Source organism: Chrysochloris asiatica, unplaced genomic scaffold (genome assembly GCF_000296735.1).
Source record: "Chrysochloris asiatica unplaced genomic scaffold, ChrAsi1.0 scaffold00023, whole genome shotgun sequence".
Lineage (NCBI taxonomy): Eukaryota > Metazoa > Chordata > Mammalia > Afrosoricida > Chrysochloridae > Chrysochloris > Chrysochloris asiatica.
In genome coordinates, this window is record NW_006408541.1 from 19,912,127 (window position 1) to 19,930,182 (window position 18,056).

The 18,056-nt window shown below is 42.9% G+C and overlaps 1 protein-coding gene across 1 annotated transcript in view; it reads left to right on the forward strand.

Annotated features, from left to right (window-relative positions):
* Positions 1-4,847: 4,847 nt before the first annotated feature.
* OSER1 (oxidative stress responsive serine-rich 1) overlaps positions 4,848-18,056 on the forward strand; it is a 14,398-nt gene continuing 1,189 nt past the window's right edge. Inside the window, exons 1-4 of the mRNA XM_006839350.1 lie at positions 4,848-5,061; positions 9,854-9,970; positions 15,281-15,394; positions 17,581-18,051. Coding sequence (XP_006839413.1) covers positions 5,024-5,061; positions 9,854-9,970; positions 15,281-15,394; positions 17,581-18,051 — 740 coding nt within the window. The 5' untranslated portion in view covers positions 4,848-5,023. The remainder of the gene's footprint in view (positions 5,062-9,853; positions 9,971-15,280; positions 15,395-17,580; positions 18,052-18,056) is intronic.

The window sequence follows — 18,056 nt, forward strand, 5'->3', positions numbered from 1 at the left end:
TCCACCTTTACATTTCCAATCCTCACAATCAGTCCTGATAACAATTATTCACTATTGCATCACAAGAGACCCATCTGCATTTCATTTCATCAGCCCTTCCTGGACAGACTGGATACTATTTACTGGAGACCCTACCTTCCTCCACGCCCTTTGGATCTAGGTTCCCTCTCGAAAGCTTGTACGCCAGTCACTTCTTACCTTGGTATCCCTCCCCCCATTTTGGGTAGCTAATGTCCAAGTTGTCCATCCCTGTCCACTCTTTGTGTGGAGGGGGCGGGAATAATTCTTGCAGCAGGGATTTGTTTCCTCTTTTGTGCTACTGCATTTATGAGTGTAGGTCAGGTTTATCAAATTGTATCAGATGACACCTTTTTCCTCTTCTTTCTTCTTCGTGTTGAGTTCTGTTCATCCAGTCATTGAAGCCAGGTCAAGTGGTTATCCTCTGCAAGTGTCCGCCCTCTTCTTATCAGCTGGCTTCGCTCTCCACTCTAGTCCTCTGTGGTTGTGCCATTGACTCTAAGCCTATAAGTCCCCAGGTCCTGCCTCGCTGCTGGCCGACCAGGTCTCCACCCGGGTTCACAGTAGTCTGCTGGACGATGTAGGGGTTAGATGGTCACTTCATTGATGTTCTTCGGTCACTTCCCCTTATGGATGATGTGCGTGGTCGCCAATCCAAGTGTGTGTTTCCATTGCGTCTTAGCCTTGGTAGAGGATTTACACTGAGAGGACCCGACCACCTGCCTTGATGTCTCCTGGGCAAGTAACTTGCTTGTTCTTGTGGTGACCGACTGCCCTTATTGTTTTGTATTTTTCCTGCAGGTCTTTCTTTCAAGAAGTATCTTTTGGTTTTCTAGCTGCTCCAGGCTGATCTGCTTGTCCTTTTAAGTGGAAGATTTCCCGTCTCTGAAGGCCTGGATGTGCTTCAGGCTTCCACCTATAGTCTTATGCAATGCAGAAGCTCCTCAGGAAGCTTCCTTCATTGGACACATTGTAGCCCCATTTTAGGTATTCCAATCAGTTATAGGCAGAAGGCAGACTTACAAGCTTTCTACTACCAGCTGTTTTGCAAGAGAAAGATGAGGCTTTCTGCTCCTGTAAAGATAAACCCTATAGAGGGTCACTATGAGTCAGAACTGACTCTACAGCACACCACGACCATATCCCTCTTTAGTCATTTGGTGCGAATTATCAGAAAGATGTTTACCTGTACTTCTGACTACACAAAGGCTTTCGATTGTGTGGATCATGACAAGCTATGGACAACTTTGTGAAGTATGAGTATTCCAGAACACTTAACTGTGCTCATGAGGAATCTTTACATGGACCAAGAGGCAGTTGTTCAAACAGAACATGGGAACACTGAATGCTTTAAAATTAAGAAAGGTGTGTGACAAGGTTGTATTCTTTCACCATACTAATTCAACCTGTATGCTGAACAAATAATCTGAGAAGCTGGGTTATATGAAGAAAAACATGACATCAGGATTGGAGGAAGACTCATCAACAACCTGTGATATGCAGATGATACAATCTTGCTTGCTGAAAGTGAAGAGGACTTAATATATTTACTGATGAAGATTAAAGACCACAGCCTTCGGTATGGATTGCATCTCAATGTAAAGAAAACAAAAATCCTCACCACTGGACCAATAAACAACATTCTTATCAACGGAGAAAAGAATGAAGTTGTCAAGGATTTCATTCTTCTTGGATCAACTATCAACACTCACGGAAGCATTGGTCAAGAAATCAAATGACGTATTGCATTAGGCAAATCTGCTGTATAAGACCTTTTTAAAGTGGTGAGGAGCAAAGATGTCATTTTGAGGATTAAGGTGCACCTGATCTAAGCCATGGTATTTTCAATAACCTCATATGCATGCGAAAGCTGAACAGTGAATAAGACCATAGAATTGATGCTTTTGAGTTATGGTGTTGGAGGAGAATATTGAAAGTGCCATGAGCTACCAAAAGAACCAAAAGATCGGTGTCGGAAGAAGTGCAGCCAGAGTGCTCCTTGAAGGCTAGGATGGCCAAACTTTGTCTCTCATACTTTGAGCATATTGTCAGGATGGACCAGTTACTGGAGAAGGATATCATGTTTGGTAAGGTGGAGGGTCAGAGAAAAAGAGGAAGACCATCAGTGAGATGGATTGTCAAAGTGGCGGCATCATTAGGCTCAACATGGCAACAAATGTGAGGCTGGCCTAGGATCGGGCAGCGTTTTCTTCTGCTGTGCATAAGGTCACTGTGAGCCGGTACCGACCTGATGGCATCTTAACAAGAACAACATAAGACCACATAAAAGCACTCCATGACACCACAGCCTTTGCCTCAAACAAGGAGAATTTAAAGCGTTTTACTTTAGTTTCACTACATGCTTCATTCATGGCTTACACAATAAAACTATAGGTTTCATTCCCAGATATGGGTCAGGCATTTGATGGCCTGACTGTGGTTAGAGCGGATTTAGCTAAACAATCTTCAGCAGGCTGCTTGTTGTCCAAAAAAAGCCAGCCCACTGCCATAGAGTCAGTTCTAACACAAACAAACTTTAAGTAGGCTTTCAGAGACTATAAATCTTTACAGGAGCAGCAGACAGCCTCATCTTGCTCCCATGGCGGGGCTAGTGGTTTTGAACTACCAATCTTATGGTTAGCAGCAGTCCAGTACGTATGCCATACAATGCCACAGGGTTCAAGACCATTCTGACCCTAAGGTTTTCAAGGCTGTGACCTTTTAGATCATCAGGCCTCTCTTCTCAGCGACCTTTCGATGGGTTCAAACCACCAACCTCTCTGCTATCAGTCCAGTACTTAACCATTTAGGCCTTCCCAGTGTGGTGCTGTGGGTTAATGTGTTGGACTGCAAAGTTTGTTTGAACCACAAGGCCAGTGGTTCAAGCTCACCAGCTGCTCCTTAGAAAGCCTATACAGGGTCACTATGGGTCGCAAACGATTTGACAGCACGCGAACCATAAGGTCAGCAGTTCGAAACTACCAGCTGCTCCGCGGGAGAAAGATGAGGCTTTCTACTCCCATAAGGATTTACACCCTCGGAAACCCTGTACAGGGTCGCTATGGGTCGGAACCGACTCGACGGCACTTAACAACAACAACAACAACCAACAAGGAACCCATAGTCTATCTTCTGTTGTTAAGCGCTGTCAAGTCAGTTCTGACTCAACAGCAACCCTGTATAAGTGAATTTGAACCACTGAGTTCGTGGTTCAAAGTGACCTACAGCACCACACCAGGACTCCACAGTCTATGATGGTACTGGTGGTGGTGATGTGCTGTGGAGTAGGTTCCGACCATATGGACCCTGTGGAGGGTTTCTGAGGCTGTAACTCTTTATGGTAGCAGAGCGCCTCATCTTTCTCCCTTAGAACACCAGGTAGTTTTGAACTGCTGACCTTTAAGTTAGCAGCCTGACTCATAACTACCACACTTAGATGATTATATCAAAGCTCTTGAGGGAAGGAAGTGGAGGGGCCTGTTTAGGTTCAGCTGGCAACCCTCATCCTAGGACTGGATAAGAATTAACTCTAAGCCAACTTTATTTAGGAAAATTCATTTTTCCCCACAAAGTTCCTAGATGGCCAGATCTCCAGCTGGGAGTGGAGGGAGGCAGGGATCACCCCGTCTGCTGCCTGAGCAACCTCAGAATTACAAAAATGAGGAAGAAAAAGATAAAAATAGCCGCAAGCCCTTTGTCACCAGTCAATGTCAACTCATAGAGACCCTACAGGACATAGAACTGTCCCACAGGTTTTCCAAAGCTGCTCCTGTAAAGAGTTACAGCCTCGGAAACCCTGCACAGGGTCGCTATGAGTTGGAACCAACTCCCCGGCACATAACCACCACAACAATAATCTTTATGAAGCAGAAGGCCACGTCCTTTTCCCCTCAGCAGTTGGTAGGTTCCTACAGTCCACCTATTAGTTAGCAGCTGAGCGCTTAACCACTGCACCACCATACTGATACAAAAATGTTGTTGTTGTTATGTGCCGTGGAGTCGGTTCCGACTCATAGTGACACTATACAGGGCTTCCGAGGCTATAAATCTTTATGGGAGCAGACGCCTCATCTTTCTCCCACGGAGCAGCTGGTAGTTTCGAACCGCTGACCTTAAGGTTCGCAACCCGATTCGTAACCACTACGCTACCAGAGCTCCTAAAAATCACCTACTTAGGTGAACTGCCTCAACCTTTTCGCAAAATCTGATGTGTATGTGCATTTCTCTGGCGAGAAGGTCTACAGCTTTCACCAGATTCTCAAGGGTTCATAGATAGAGCCCAACTTCCTCACAGAACAGACTGGGAAATTGAGGCCCACAGGGAAAGGCAGTTGACAAGTCAAATCAGCAAAAATATTTCAGCCACAAGCATTTCAATTCTAATCTTGGCCATGTCCCAGTATTTCCTCGCTTCTATGCAGGCCCTGAAAGACCCTTACAAGGCGAGGGCTAGTGTCCGAGCCTAGCGATCGCAGGCAGTCCAGATTCCAGTATCTAGGAGACTGGCCGAGCGCCCAGGCGGGGCTAGTCTGAAGTTTCTCCTACCCTACCCTAAACCCTGCGTTATTCCGTTGATTTGCTGACACCAAGGGCAAGGAAGGTGACGCCGGGAAGTGGAGGCAGCTGGGCGACTGCGAAGAATAACGCCTACTCACTCACCTGACAGCGAGGAGGAAGCAGGCACGCCCCAATGGCTGGTCCAGAACGAACCCATGGCAGTGGGAGGAGGGAACGAAAAGAATAACAGGAAATGACGTTAGACGCACGTGCTTCCGAGAGGGGCGGGTGAGGGGCGTTGAGAGGCGCCGGCACCGCCCTGCGCCTGCGCAGTCGCCGCTTGCTGAGCTGCCGAGTCACTGGGGAGGGAGGAACCTAAGCAAGGGGCGGGGTGCGTGCCCGACTGACGCAGGCGCAGTACGAATCCCGAGGCGCGGGCAGTTCCCCTCCGCAGATTTGGATCCGGGTCAGTCTGGCGCGGCGATCGGGGGACCGACGATCTGAACTGATGGCACCGGGTCACCGGAACGCCCCAGCTGCGAAGAGGTAAGTGCCCTGAGGGACTGGGAGGGGCCGCGGCACCACGTCTCGTTCTGGAGGTCTGGCCTGGCCGCGATCGGTTGCCTCTGGGCCCTCCTGCCCTCGTCGCGTCGCCCCGGCGTTGACTGCCTGGGCCGGGCCTGGGCCTCTTAGCGCCCCCTTGGCCGATGCGGTCTGGACCTCCCGGAACTCCGCTCTCTTGCCTTTTCCCGCTTTCCTGCCCTCTCGTTGCCCCCGCCCGTTCCCGCTCCCCTGCGATCTCCCGCCCGGCCGTAGCTTCCCCTTTTCGCTCTCCTTGGCCGCCCTTTGCCCCTTCCCGCCCTTTCGCGCTTGTCTCAGAGTCTCAGTCTCGGCTGACTCCAACTCCGCTTCGTCTTCTCCATCCTTTGAGTCCTACTCAAGCCTCTCCTTCTGACTCTGGGAGTATCCAGAGGGAACACTTTTAAAGTGGAGCCCTTGGGGCAGGCAGAGGGAGCGCTCCCCTCTGAGTCCCCCCCAGTTTCTGACCTCCCGGATCTTGCTTAATCGCGAAAGACCCAAACAAATCCTGGGTGAAAAGAATCGGCATCATCTTGGATCGATCCGGGAGTGTACGGGTGGAGTGGGTGTGTAGAGGGGTGTGAATGTGATTTCTTCTGGGCGCTGATTCTTTTCGTCCCAATCTTGGTAGGCTGGGTTTTCCGCCCAAGCTGCCTGGTGGGCTGGGAAAGTTTCTAAATCTTTAACTTTGCGATCAAAATATTGATAACGTGAGGATTCTTGCTCCTAAGTGTTTTTGGTGGTGGTGGTGTGTCGTCGAGTCGGTCCGATTTGTAGCCACCTTATACAGGGTTTCTGAGGAGCAGCTGGTGGGTTTGAACCGCGACCTTGTGATTAGCAGTCCAGTGTTTATTCTGCTGGAAATTTGGACCTAGGTTTCATGTTAAAGGAGAGCAGTGATTCAACGTTCGGTTGGAAACTGAAAGGTCGACAGCTCGTACCCAACCTGGATGTGCAGTGTGCTTCAGTAAAGATTACAGCCTATGGGGCCGCTTACTTGGTCCTGTAGAGTCCCTAGGAGGCATGGGTTTTCAGGTTCGGAGGAAGTCTTGGTTAAAGCTGCACCATGTAAGATTGTGACACCGGCTATTTGCTGAAAGTCTGGGGAAACCAGGAATTTGCCCTGTAGATGGAGAAACTTAAAAGAAATTTACTTGTTATTTTTGTAAGGTTAGGGGACAGCTGAGGCAGGTAACCTGGGATGATTAAAACAACACAAAGTAACTTCTAATTAGCTTTTAAAAGTGTGATCTCATTTGCATCTAGAATTCAGTGAAGTGAAAACAGTAAGAATGTCTTCCACCATTGCAGTATCACTAATGAAGAAGGACAGACCCAATTATCCCGATTAGTTTGTTGTACAGCTAAGTTTGAGTTCATGGGAAGCCAGAATAGATAGATAGGACCATAGGGACGCTTTCATCATTGCACACACGCTGTGCTCTAGCTCCTACGGTTGAGGTAAGATTCGCCTTTACTCAGGATTATCATCACAGAAAAAAAGGTGGGTAATCAAAATGCTGGACATCTGAAAATAGTTCATATGGAACCCCACTCCTGAAGCTGTAGTGTGGAGCTTGGTTTTTATTTTGGTCTGTTTTTGCCTTTTAAAATGATAGCTTTTTTAATGTGTCAACAAGGATGTTAACTAAGTTTGTATTAACATTTATGGTGGTCACCTGCAATGCTTATTAAATCTGCACTATATAATTAGGGAACCCTGATGTGGCATTGGTAGGATAAGCACTGGACTGCTAACTTCATGGTCGGCAATTCAAACCTACCAGTCGCTCCTCAAGGACCCTATACAGAGTCGCTATGAGTTGGAAACAACTTGATGGCACTTAATAACAATATATAATGAAAGGAATCTGGTGTGGCACTGTAGAATAAGCACTGGACTGCTAACCACATTGTCGGGCGTTTCAAGCCCACCAGCCACTCGTTCCGTGGGAACTCTAAACAAGGTCACTATGAGTCTGAGCCAATTGGACAGCACACTTAACAACATACAATTCAAAGTAAACAGACCTGAGCACCAAACTTGTCACCAGTTTTATAAACTGTACCTTACTGTTTAAGCTCCTAGAGGGCAGGAGTGGGCTCTCAACTACCTTTGTATGTGTCAGGTTCACCCCTAAATCCCTAGCATCCAGTCTAGTGCCATCCACATGGCAGGCATTCTGTAAATGTTTATGGAAGGAATGAACTTCAGTGTATATGTAGATGTGTACCCGACTTTTGTTATATAATGTGCTCAGCTAACCCCCTCCCAAGCATTGCCTATAGCATGCATAAGAAATTAACATTTGATGGGGTCTTGTGGCTTACAAAAATGTTATTTGTTGTTAAGTGCCCTCAAGTCAGTTCTGACTCCTAGCAACCCTGTATAGGGTTTCCAAGGAACAGTTGGTGGATTTGAACCGCCAACCTTTTTTTCATTTATTGTTTACCATATTGTTTTTGTGTGAAAATACCATGCAATTTTTAATGCTTTCCAGAGTTATGGAGCTGTGAGGGGTTTGCCGTTGGGAAGGCTGACTCAGATGATTGATTAGCTCTGTCAGGTCAGTAGGCCCAGCATTTGGCTGACTGATCAAGGAAAATGAGGAAAACTAGAGTCAGACTAATTTTGTTTGGCCAGCAGGAAGAATTTGTATATAGCTGTGAAGCGTCCAAATATTCAAATACCTGATTTTTCTTTCCCTCCCCCAGGTGTGTGCGTGTATGTGTGTGTGTGTGTATACACACACACACACACACATATATATAATACACACACACACATAAGGAGTCCTGGTGTGGCGCTGTGGGTTAATGCGCCAGACTGCATAGCCGTTTGAACTGCAAGGTTGGCACCCTATACAGGATCGCTATGGGTCGGAATCGACTTGGCAACACTTAACAACACACACACACAGCCACGGAATTGACTCCAACTCATGGTGACCCTATATAGGATTTCCAAGCCTAAATTTTTAAGAGACCAGTTAGCCTCATCTTCCATGAAGTAGCTGGTGGGTTTGAACCACTTACCTTTTGGTTAGCAGCCCAATGCTTATTCCATAATGCCCAGATTGTTGTTGTTAAGTGCCATTGAGTTGATTCCAACCCAACATGACCCTGTATAGGATTCCCAAGGAGCAGCTGGTGAGCTTGAACCGTCGACCTTGCAGTTCAAATGGCTTTGCAGTCGGGTGCATTAACCCACAGCACCACACCAGGACTCCTAATGCCCAGGTTGTTCAGTGCCATCATGACTGTTCCAACTCATAGCAACCCTCTATAGGGTTTCCAAGGAGCAGCTTGGTAAGTATGAACCACCAACCTTGCAGTCCAGTGCTTACCTTACGGTATCACACAGTACATTATTATGTCGTTGGATGGATCCTACTCTAAATTCAGAAGAATTAGAGACTGGTAAAGTACGTAATTGGATAGATAAGTTTTCCTCATGTTTTTGTACTGGTTAAATAAACGAGCAAAATGTCAGGGGGCTTCCAAAAGTTCACGAAAAAGTGGAATGAAAAGACATTTTTCCTATGATGTTTTGAAGTCCCCTCATATGTATGGAGCATGCATTTTAATTTTTTTTGTTAAGGAAGTTGAAGTGAAAGCTATTTGAATTCTTTCAAGCTTGTTATCAATGTTCCCCAAAGAGATCTACCCCAAACACCTATATAAAGAAATAAAGTGGAGTGGTCTTAGGTCTTTGCTTTTTAATTCTCCGCTGGTATAACATTGTTACATTATGTAAAACATATTATGACACCCTGACCTTTGGAATATTAGAGGTCTCACAATAACATCAAACTGGTCTCAGAGATGAGCTGATCTGGAATCCCAGTGGACACAAGGGTCCACAGAGAGGCACTGTTTCCTATGATGGTGCCCGAGGGGGGAGGGGGGCTGGGCTAAGAGGTTAGAAATACAGAAGTAAGGTGAATCTTTTGCTTTTTATCTCCCTTTTCTTTCGGATTCTCTGTGATAGGTTCACAGATGCTGATTTGTTCAAGATTTATTGCCATGTGACAAAATAGTTTGAAGACTAGATCCAAAGAGTTTATTAATATGCTGTGCCTTATTTTTTACTAAATTTGTTCTGTTCTTTATCTTTTTGAGTCACAAGTTTAATTCATGTGTTTTCTATATTTTTTCAGTGCTATAGTCAAGGGTACGAATAAAATCAGGGTGGGGGTTTTATTGAAACATGTTTCTAATCTTGCTTTTCTCCTAAATCTCCTGTTATCCACATTCTCACAGCATTGTTATCTTAATACCTTGTTCTCTAAGACTTGTCTTATTGAATACAAATCTAGATTGCTTTAGAGAAATGCTGTCAATGTGTCACAAGTCTACACTTAACAGAAATTATAAGGGTTAGACTAGACCAACTACTTAGAAGCATTTTTAAGAATTCAAGTGCTCTTGTTTCCTGTTTATTTCTAATACAAAGATCATTTTGTCTGTAGGATTCTGTATGCCTTCAACTAGAGAGATCTCTACTCCTATTAAAAAGTATACTGAAGTGCAGAAATATTTTAGGTGATCCAGTTTCCAAAGCTTTGTTATTGGGCATTAGTTGTTAGTTTAAATTCTTCTATAAGAAATATACTTTTTCTGTTTCCTAATTGTCAGTGTGGAAGCTTCTCTTTTCCTGATAAATGATAATGGTACCAGGAATATAGATTTTCCCAAAAGTAAGCTTTTGAACCCACCTGTCTCCACTTTGTTCATCTTATATTTATTTTCTTTTTAGCATTAACGGAAACATCCATAGTAGTGTAGAAACTTTCACAATGAAATCTGAAGCCAAGGACGGAGAGGAGGAGAGCCTACAAACTGCTTTCAAGAAGTTAAGAGTGGATGCATCCGGGTAATGAACTACGTTAGATATTATTTGGGAATTACTAGATTTGCATAGTTCTTTTCCTCTGGAGAGTTCTTCCTCTTGTAACGGTTCTCATTGTTATGAATAAATGCTAGTAGTGTGTGCGGTATTCTACCCAATTCTCCACAGTATTGTTTTACTTAAAAAAAATTTTTTTTTCTCCCAGTTCAAATTTGAAAGGTTGTACTCAGGATTTGATGTTTTGCTTTGCTTTAACTTTGAGGAAGATTTCCCCTTCTTGCTTCTTGATCAAAGATTATCTAGCATTGTCCCCTCAGAGATTGCCTCATATGCCTCAAGGGAATAACAGTATTTTTTCACTGAAAGCAAATGGCTCAGTAGAAATCTATAAAGACTTTGTAGATTTCATGGGCTCTGATTGCTTAGCTGATCACTATGGAAACCTTTATTCAGTAGGGTTCTGTCACGGAGATCAATAATCTTGGACCCTTTGACCAGACTAATTAGAGTGCCTGCAGACCAGCTGCTGTCTGAATGTTAATATGTCCCTCATTGCACAATATTCTGTGCCTTACTCTTCTCACCCCCCAGGTCAGAAGATACCTCAAATTTTTCATGGATATAAGAATTTTATATATATATATAAGCTAAGCACTGGAGCTCCATGTTGAACATGCCACAAGCAATTGTAATAATAGCTACCATTTAGTGCGTCATATGCAGTCTTTCATTAGGATAAAGCACTAGACTACAAGGTCTGTTTAGACTACAAAGTCAGTGGTTCAAACCCACCAACCACTCCTCAGAAACCCTATGCAAGATCATTATGAGTCAGAACCAACTCACTGGCACTTAACAACAACAACCTAAAAGGAGCCCTGGTAACATGTTAAGTACCGTCGAGTCAATTCTGACTCGGTGACCCTGTATAGGGTGTCTGAGGAGCAGCTGGTGAGTTTGAACCACCAGTTTTGTGTTCGGTGCTTATCCTCCAGTGCCACACCAGAAGCATAATGGATTACAAGTTGAGTTGCTAACCACAGCAGTTCAATTTTACAAGCCACTCCTTGGGTGAAAGATGAGGCTTTCCGCTCCTGTAAAGATTTGTTAACCACAGAAACTCTACACAGGGTCTCTACAAGTCAGAACTGACTTGAAGGCACACAATAGCAACAACCCTAACAGAGCACAGTGATTCTGTAGGATAGGCATTGGACTACTAACCACAAGGCTGGCAGTTTGAGCCCACCAGCTACTCCGTGGGAGAAGAATGGTGGCTTTCTACTTCTGAAAAGGTGGACAGACTCAGAAATCCTACAAAGATCATCATGAGTTGGAACCAACTTGACATTTAGCAAGAAGCAACAATCACCCTGGAAGATAGTTATTTTTGCAATTCCAGATACAGATAAGACAGAGATTTTAAGTCATTTACTAATGGTCACATGGTAAAAAAGTAGCAGAGCAAAGATTTGAACCCAAGCAGTCTGTCTCTAGAAACTACGCTCGTAACCACTCCTTTATATAGTACCTTGAAGATTCATGGTAGTACCTGGCACGTGGTAATATGTAATACATGTGAGATGGTTTTTAGCTGTCTGCCTATGCTAATATGATTTTTGACCTACCAAATCAGAAGATTTATACTGATAGTTTTGCATTAGAGTTAATTACAGATGGTCACATTTTGCTTCCATGATAATCAGTACCTTTCTTCTCCCTGTGGTTGATCCAGTATGGTCATCGTGCCATTAACTCAGGCCTTTTATAAGTCATTTCGTTAAACTGGGAAACAAAGCATAGAAGATTGTTTCCAGATTGTGGTCCTATTATATCACGTATAGAAACAATTTTTTTTTTAATCATCAGGAAAATATGGTCAACCATTTTAAGAATTAGCATGTCAGGAAAACACATTCAACTATTTCAGGAGATGGCATATAGTGAAAAAGGAGTGGAGTGGTACTGAAGGAAGAAATCCATGGCACTGAAGGCATTGGCACAAAACAAGGCTGTACAAATTGACAGTCTATCAATTAGATGTTTCAACAAACAGATGCTAGAAGCACTCACTCCTCTGTGTTAAGAAATTTGGAAGAAAGCAGCTACCTGCTCCTCTAGCTGCAAGAAATCCATATTTATGCCCATTTCACTGAACTGCAAACTACAAGGTCAATGGTTCACACTTACCAGCTGGTCCTTGGAAACTTTATACAGAGTCACTATAAGTCAGAACTAACTTGATGGCACTTAACAACAATAACAACAACATTCATTAACACAAGTAAAATTTTGCTGAAGATAATTAAAAAATGGTTGCCAGGAGTACACTGACAGGAAACTGTCAGAAAGTCAAGCAAGATTTGGAAGCCGGTCTGGAATGAGGGATACTATTGCTGATGTCTAGTGGAAAGAATGGGAATTCCATCCAGAACATTTAATTGTGCTCATGCTGACCATGTACATAGTCCAAGAGGCAATCACATGAACAGAACAGGGGGATACTGCATGGTTTCAAATCAGGAAACATATGCATTAGGGTTGTATCCTTTCATCGTACGTACTTTAATCTGTATGCTGACCAAATAATCCAAAGAGTTGAACTATAGGAAGAATGCATCTTCAGGATTAGAGGAGGGCTCATTAACAACTGGGAATATTCAGATGACAAAGCCTTGCTTGTCGAGTGTGAAGAGGATTTGAAGCATGCACTGATGAAGACCAAAGAATACAACCTTTGTATAGATTACACCTCAGTATGAAAGAAAACAAAAATTTACACATGTGGACCTATAAGCAAAGTCATGACAAACACAGAAAAGAATGAAGTTGTCAAAGATTTCATTTTACTTGGACCCACAATCAACACCCATGGAAGCCACTGTCAAGAACTCAAACAACAGATTGCTTTGGGCAAATCTACTGCAAAAGACTTTAAAGTATTAAAAAGCAAAGTTGTTACTTTGAGGCCTACAGTGTGCCTCACCCAAGCCAGGGTTTTTCAGTTGCCTCAAGCATGTGAAAGCTGGACCCTGACTAAGAAAGACCAGAGAGGAATGGATACATTTGCATTATCGTGTTGGTGAGGAATATTGAATATACCATGAACTCCCAAAAGTACAAATCAGTCTGTCTTGAAAGAATGCTCTTTAGAGAAGCAAGGATTGCAAGGCTCACCTACTTTGACTTGGTATCAGGAGGGATAGTCCCTAGAGAAGGACATCATACTTGGTGAAATGGAGGGTCAACAAACAAGAGGAAGCCTTTGAATGGCATAGAGTGACACTGGCTGCAACATAGCAATCAATGACTATGATGACGGTACAGAATCAGGCAAGTATCATTCTGTTGGGCGTCAGTCCCTCTGAGTTGGAACGAACTTCATGTCACCTAACAGCATATGTTGTTGTGAAGTGCCGTTGACTTGGTTCTGACCCATAGCGACCCTGTGTAGGGTTTCCGAGGGGCAGCTGGTGAGCTTGAACCACCGACCTTGCAGTTCAAACAGCTTTGCAGTCTGGTGCATTAACCCACAACATGTCTTCATGTGTGAACTTACATAAATAACTGCTGGTCCACAGACATCTTTCTGAACGTTTTAAGAGGTTGGAACATAATATTAAGTGATTTTGTTGCCCCTTAAAATGACTTAGTCTTGGAGTCCTGATTTCTGTAGGCACTGCAGGATAAGCACTGAACCGTCAGGCCAATTTGAACCACAAGGTCGGCAGTTCTAACTCACCGGCTGCTCCTTGGAAACCCTGTACAGGGTTGCTATGAGTTGGAAACAATTCAACAGGACTTAACAACAACGAAAAAAGTTACTTGGAACATTTAAAAGCAATCTGTACAATATATATGGTCCCAGTTTTTTTTATTTTTAGCATGTTGTCTGCCTAGGGTAAAATTAGAGAAAGAAAGGGAACAGTGGAGAACATCTATGAGAACCAAATAGAGTAGCAATGAGTCACTACTATGACTAAGCAGAATAAGACTTGAATTGTGCGTCAGACATATTTAGTTGTATAGTGTTGTTCATTTACAAATGGGACAGCTGAAGGATTGACTCATAACCTCATCAAACCTTACCAAGAATTTAGCATCGTTCTGTTCAACAGGCTTTGATTCTTAATACTGTCTTACCAGGATAGTCTATATGTTATAAAATAATGTAATCCTTTTATCTAACTATAAAATGATGCACATTTATTGTAGGAAAATTTACAATAGCAAAAAGTATAAGAAAGGAAATAGAAATCACAATTTGCTGTAAACACTTTATATTTTAATGGTTCATTTCTGTATCATCTGTATGTAATGCCTTTTGGAGTTTTTCTCAGATAGTTGAGATCATACTGTATGTTGCTGTTAAGTGCCATTGAGTCAGTTCTGACTCATAGTATAGGAAACCATGTATAGTTTCCCAGTGCAGCTGGTGGGTTTAAACCCAAACCCATCATGTGGTCCAGTGCTTATCCTGTACGGTAGCACCAGGACTTTATTTTCTCTTAACGTTATATTATAAGCATTTTGTCATGTCATTAAAAATTCTTTGTATACTTAATTTTTAATAAGTTCTTAATACTCTATTTTATAAATGTACCATGTTTTATATAATGGCATTTTTCTACTATTAAACATTAGGTTATTTCCACTTATTTGTTATTTTTAATTGTTTTAGTGAACATTTTTTTCTATTAGTAGAAAAGTAGTAAAAAATTCTTAAATGTTCACCAATACCACAGCCTAGTTAGTAGGAGCTCATTGTGTGTACGTATATCGAACAGGACAGGAAGGCCTTCCACCCAAATGTTAATGTTGGTCATTGCTGGGTTGTGAGATTGTAAATGATTTCTCTTAAATCGTTTTACATTCTTTACTCTGTAATTTTTAACCACAAAGGTTGAGTCTTGGGTAATATTGCAAGTTTATTGTACAAATTAGGCTATTTTTCTAAAAGTTGCAGTATTTGACAGTGTATTCATTTGTAAGTCAGATTGAGTCTTTAATTTTTATTCCTAAATTTAGCTCCCATAGTTCTAGTGTTTAGCATAAAATAAGTGATCAGTGTCATTAGGGTTCTTCCTAGATGGAAGGCCTGATGTGGCCCAGATTGATGGCCTAAAAGTCTCTCTAGTCTGTGCTTGTTGTATACTTTGGCTTTTAGCGAGTCACTAAATTTGGTTTTGAAGGAAAAATACTGCTGAAAGCTGAGCATTGTTTGAGAAATCCAAACTAGAAAGCAAATACAGTTATTGATAAACTTGTATTTGGATAGGTGAGGGCAGTGAATTTTCGTTTTCTGTAGCAGTAAACGCTGATCTTGTCTTTCAGGTCCATAGCATCCCTGGCTGTTGGAGAAGGCACAAGTGTTAGAACATCAGTTAGAACAACTACAGATGATACCAAGCTGAAAACTATATGTGCATCTAAAGACAGTTGGCATGGGTAAGAAGTTCTTATCATAGATGATTTTCATCCTGATACCCCAAAATACTCTTGGACTTTCTTTCCTGAGTGCCCGGGAGAGTATGTGATGAATATTAGGAGTATTGAAACAGTGGTGGTTGTTATTAAGTGCCATTGGGTTGGTTCTGATTCATAGCAAACAGTGATAGAAGTCACTTTATTTGGAGAGTTAGGTTTTATGGGATTGACTTGGTGGCACTTAACAACAGCAACATAGCTTTCCCCGTTCCTTCACTTTCGTTCCTTTTATCTTTTAAAACTTCAGGTTTGGTTTTATTCAATCCGATAGTCTGTTTTATATATATATATTTTTTTTTATTGTTAAAAAGGATTTCTTGGTTGTCTTTCTCACCACTACTGTCATTTTTTCTTCTACTGATTTTGAAATTATGTATTTTGTGTCTATTCTTGTAGTGTTACTGTTAATTGCTGTCAAGTCAGTTTTGACCCATAGCAACCCTGTGTAGGGTTTCCAAGAAGCAACTGGTGGGTTTGAACCACCGACCTTGCAGTTCAAACTGACTTTATAATCCAGCACGTTATCCTGCAGCGCCATACCAGGACTAGTAAACCTTAAATTGTTACCAAAACCAAAAGTTCATGCTTTAAATGTCTTCCCTTAGAAGTCTTTGCCTCTGGCTCCTGATGTATTCACACTGTTGTCCACTTTTTTAGTTCTGTCCCTTTATTATAATCTCATAAAGTAGGTTTTAAATAGGCAGTGTTTGAGTCAGTTTGTCTGCATGTTTATGATTTCTTTGCTCACCATTCATTCCTCCTTCCATCTCAGACTTCGATATAGGATTATTTTCTTTCTTCTTGAAGTACTTCCTTCATAAGCTCCTTTAGTGAAGGTCTGTATTTGTTATAATGGGATTCCCATAGCTATAGTTCTCTTCTTTTCCCACTTCTCAGCATTTATTTCTTCAAAAACTCACTTGACTTCTGTTCTTTCCTTTAGAGACCCCAGGCTTCTTACTCTGTCGGTCATATTTTTTCCAGATGCTTATATCTGTGCTGCCTTCTAGGACAGAGGCCAGAAAACCTTTTTCTGTAAAGGGCCAGCTCATAACTATTTTAGACTTCGGAGGCCAACAGGCAACTTTGAGGCTATTTGCTGTAGCTACTTGGATGACAAGAGAACAAACTCTTGTCCTGTTCTCTTCTGCCCCGATTCCCTGTGGTGGGCCACTTGATACTCAGTTGTTGAGACGATATTAGAACAAGATGACCAGCCTGAATAGGAGCTGGGTGAGAAGGTGTGGGGGTGAAATGCTGGCATCAGCTTTGCTCTGTGTCCGGGTGACGTTGAGATCCTAGCATGAGCTTTCTCTCATCTGGAGAGAGTCAGCCGTCTCCACTTGGGCAGCTGGTCTGACTCTCCGACGAGATTCTACTTCAACACCCAGCAGTTGTCAGCAGCAGCGTCTCAGCATATAGATGGTGATCAGTGTGTGCCCTGGGCAGTGGTGAGACATGTCCCTCAGCCAGGAAGGCAGGTGTAGGGAACAGAGAAGGGTGTTCCACCTTGATCTCTGTGGCTCACTGCTAAATTCCTTTTGGTTCTTTTTTCAAATTTGTTGGCAGCTTTCATAGTTTCCTTTTCTTTGCTCAATTCTTTTATTTCAATGTTTTATAAATAGTTATATATCTGATAATTCCCAATATATAATTCAGGGAATCTAAATCTGTTTGAAATCTAATCGGATTGAAATGCGTCTGAAATCTGCTGCTTGTTTCATAATAATGGACTAAAAGCCATTCGCAGCATTAGCCTCACAGTGTACTGAAGCTACTAGACGCAGCATCTAGATTTCACCGCTTCAGTTGTCTGTGCGATAGCTTCTCCAGACCTGCCGATCACAGCTTCTCCAGCCTAGGGTTCTGCACTGAAGGTTTGGCCCAAGTGGTTCAGTGAAAACTACCCTTTATTTCACTTGCTCCTATAGCTTGCATGTAGTTTGCAAATACAGGGATGTGGAAGTTTGAGTCTTATTTAGCAGCTTGAAAATGGAGACACCACATTTCCATGGGAGAGATTTATAGCCTCAGCCTCATAAACCTGAGAGGAGGTAAATTCCGACTATTCATAAAGAACCTATTGATAGGCTCTAGTCCAATATTTGTGTGGTTTTTTTTGTTTTGTTTTGTTTCCCCCCTCTCAGGTCTACAAGGAAGTCTTCACGAGGAGCAGCGAGAACCCAGCGTCGTCGACGTTCTAAGTCTCCTGTCCTTCATCCTCCAAAGTTTATACATTGCAGTACAATAGCTTCTTCTTCCAGCAACCAGCTAAAGCACAAAAGCCAGACTGATTCCCTTGATGGCAGCAGTGGGCTGGGAATTTCGACCCCTAAAGAGTTCAGTGCAGGAGAATGTGCTGCTTCTGCTCCTGATGCTAATCACACAGGGGCAGTCATTGAGCCTCTGAGAACTTCAATTCCAGGGCTCCCATCAGAGAATACCAAGGAAGACTCCTCAGATGCCACCCACGTCTCCCAAGCAAGTGTCAAGGCCAATGATCTCTCTGACTTTCAGTCCGTTTCCAAGTTGAACCAGGGCAAGCCATGTGCGTGCCTGGGCCAGGAGTGCCCGTGTAAGAGATGGCATGGCATGGAGGTGTACTCCTTCTCAGGCCTGCAGA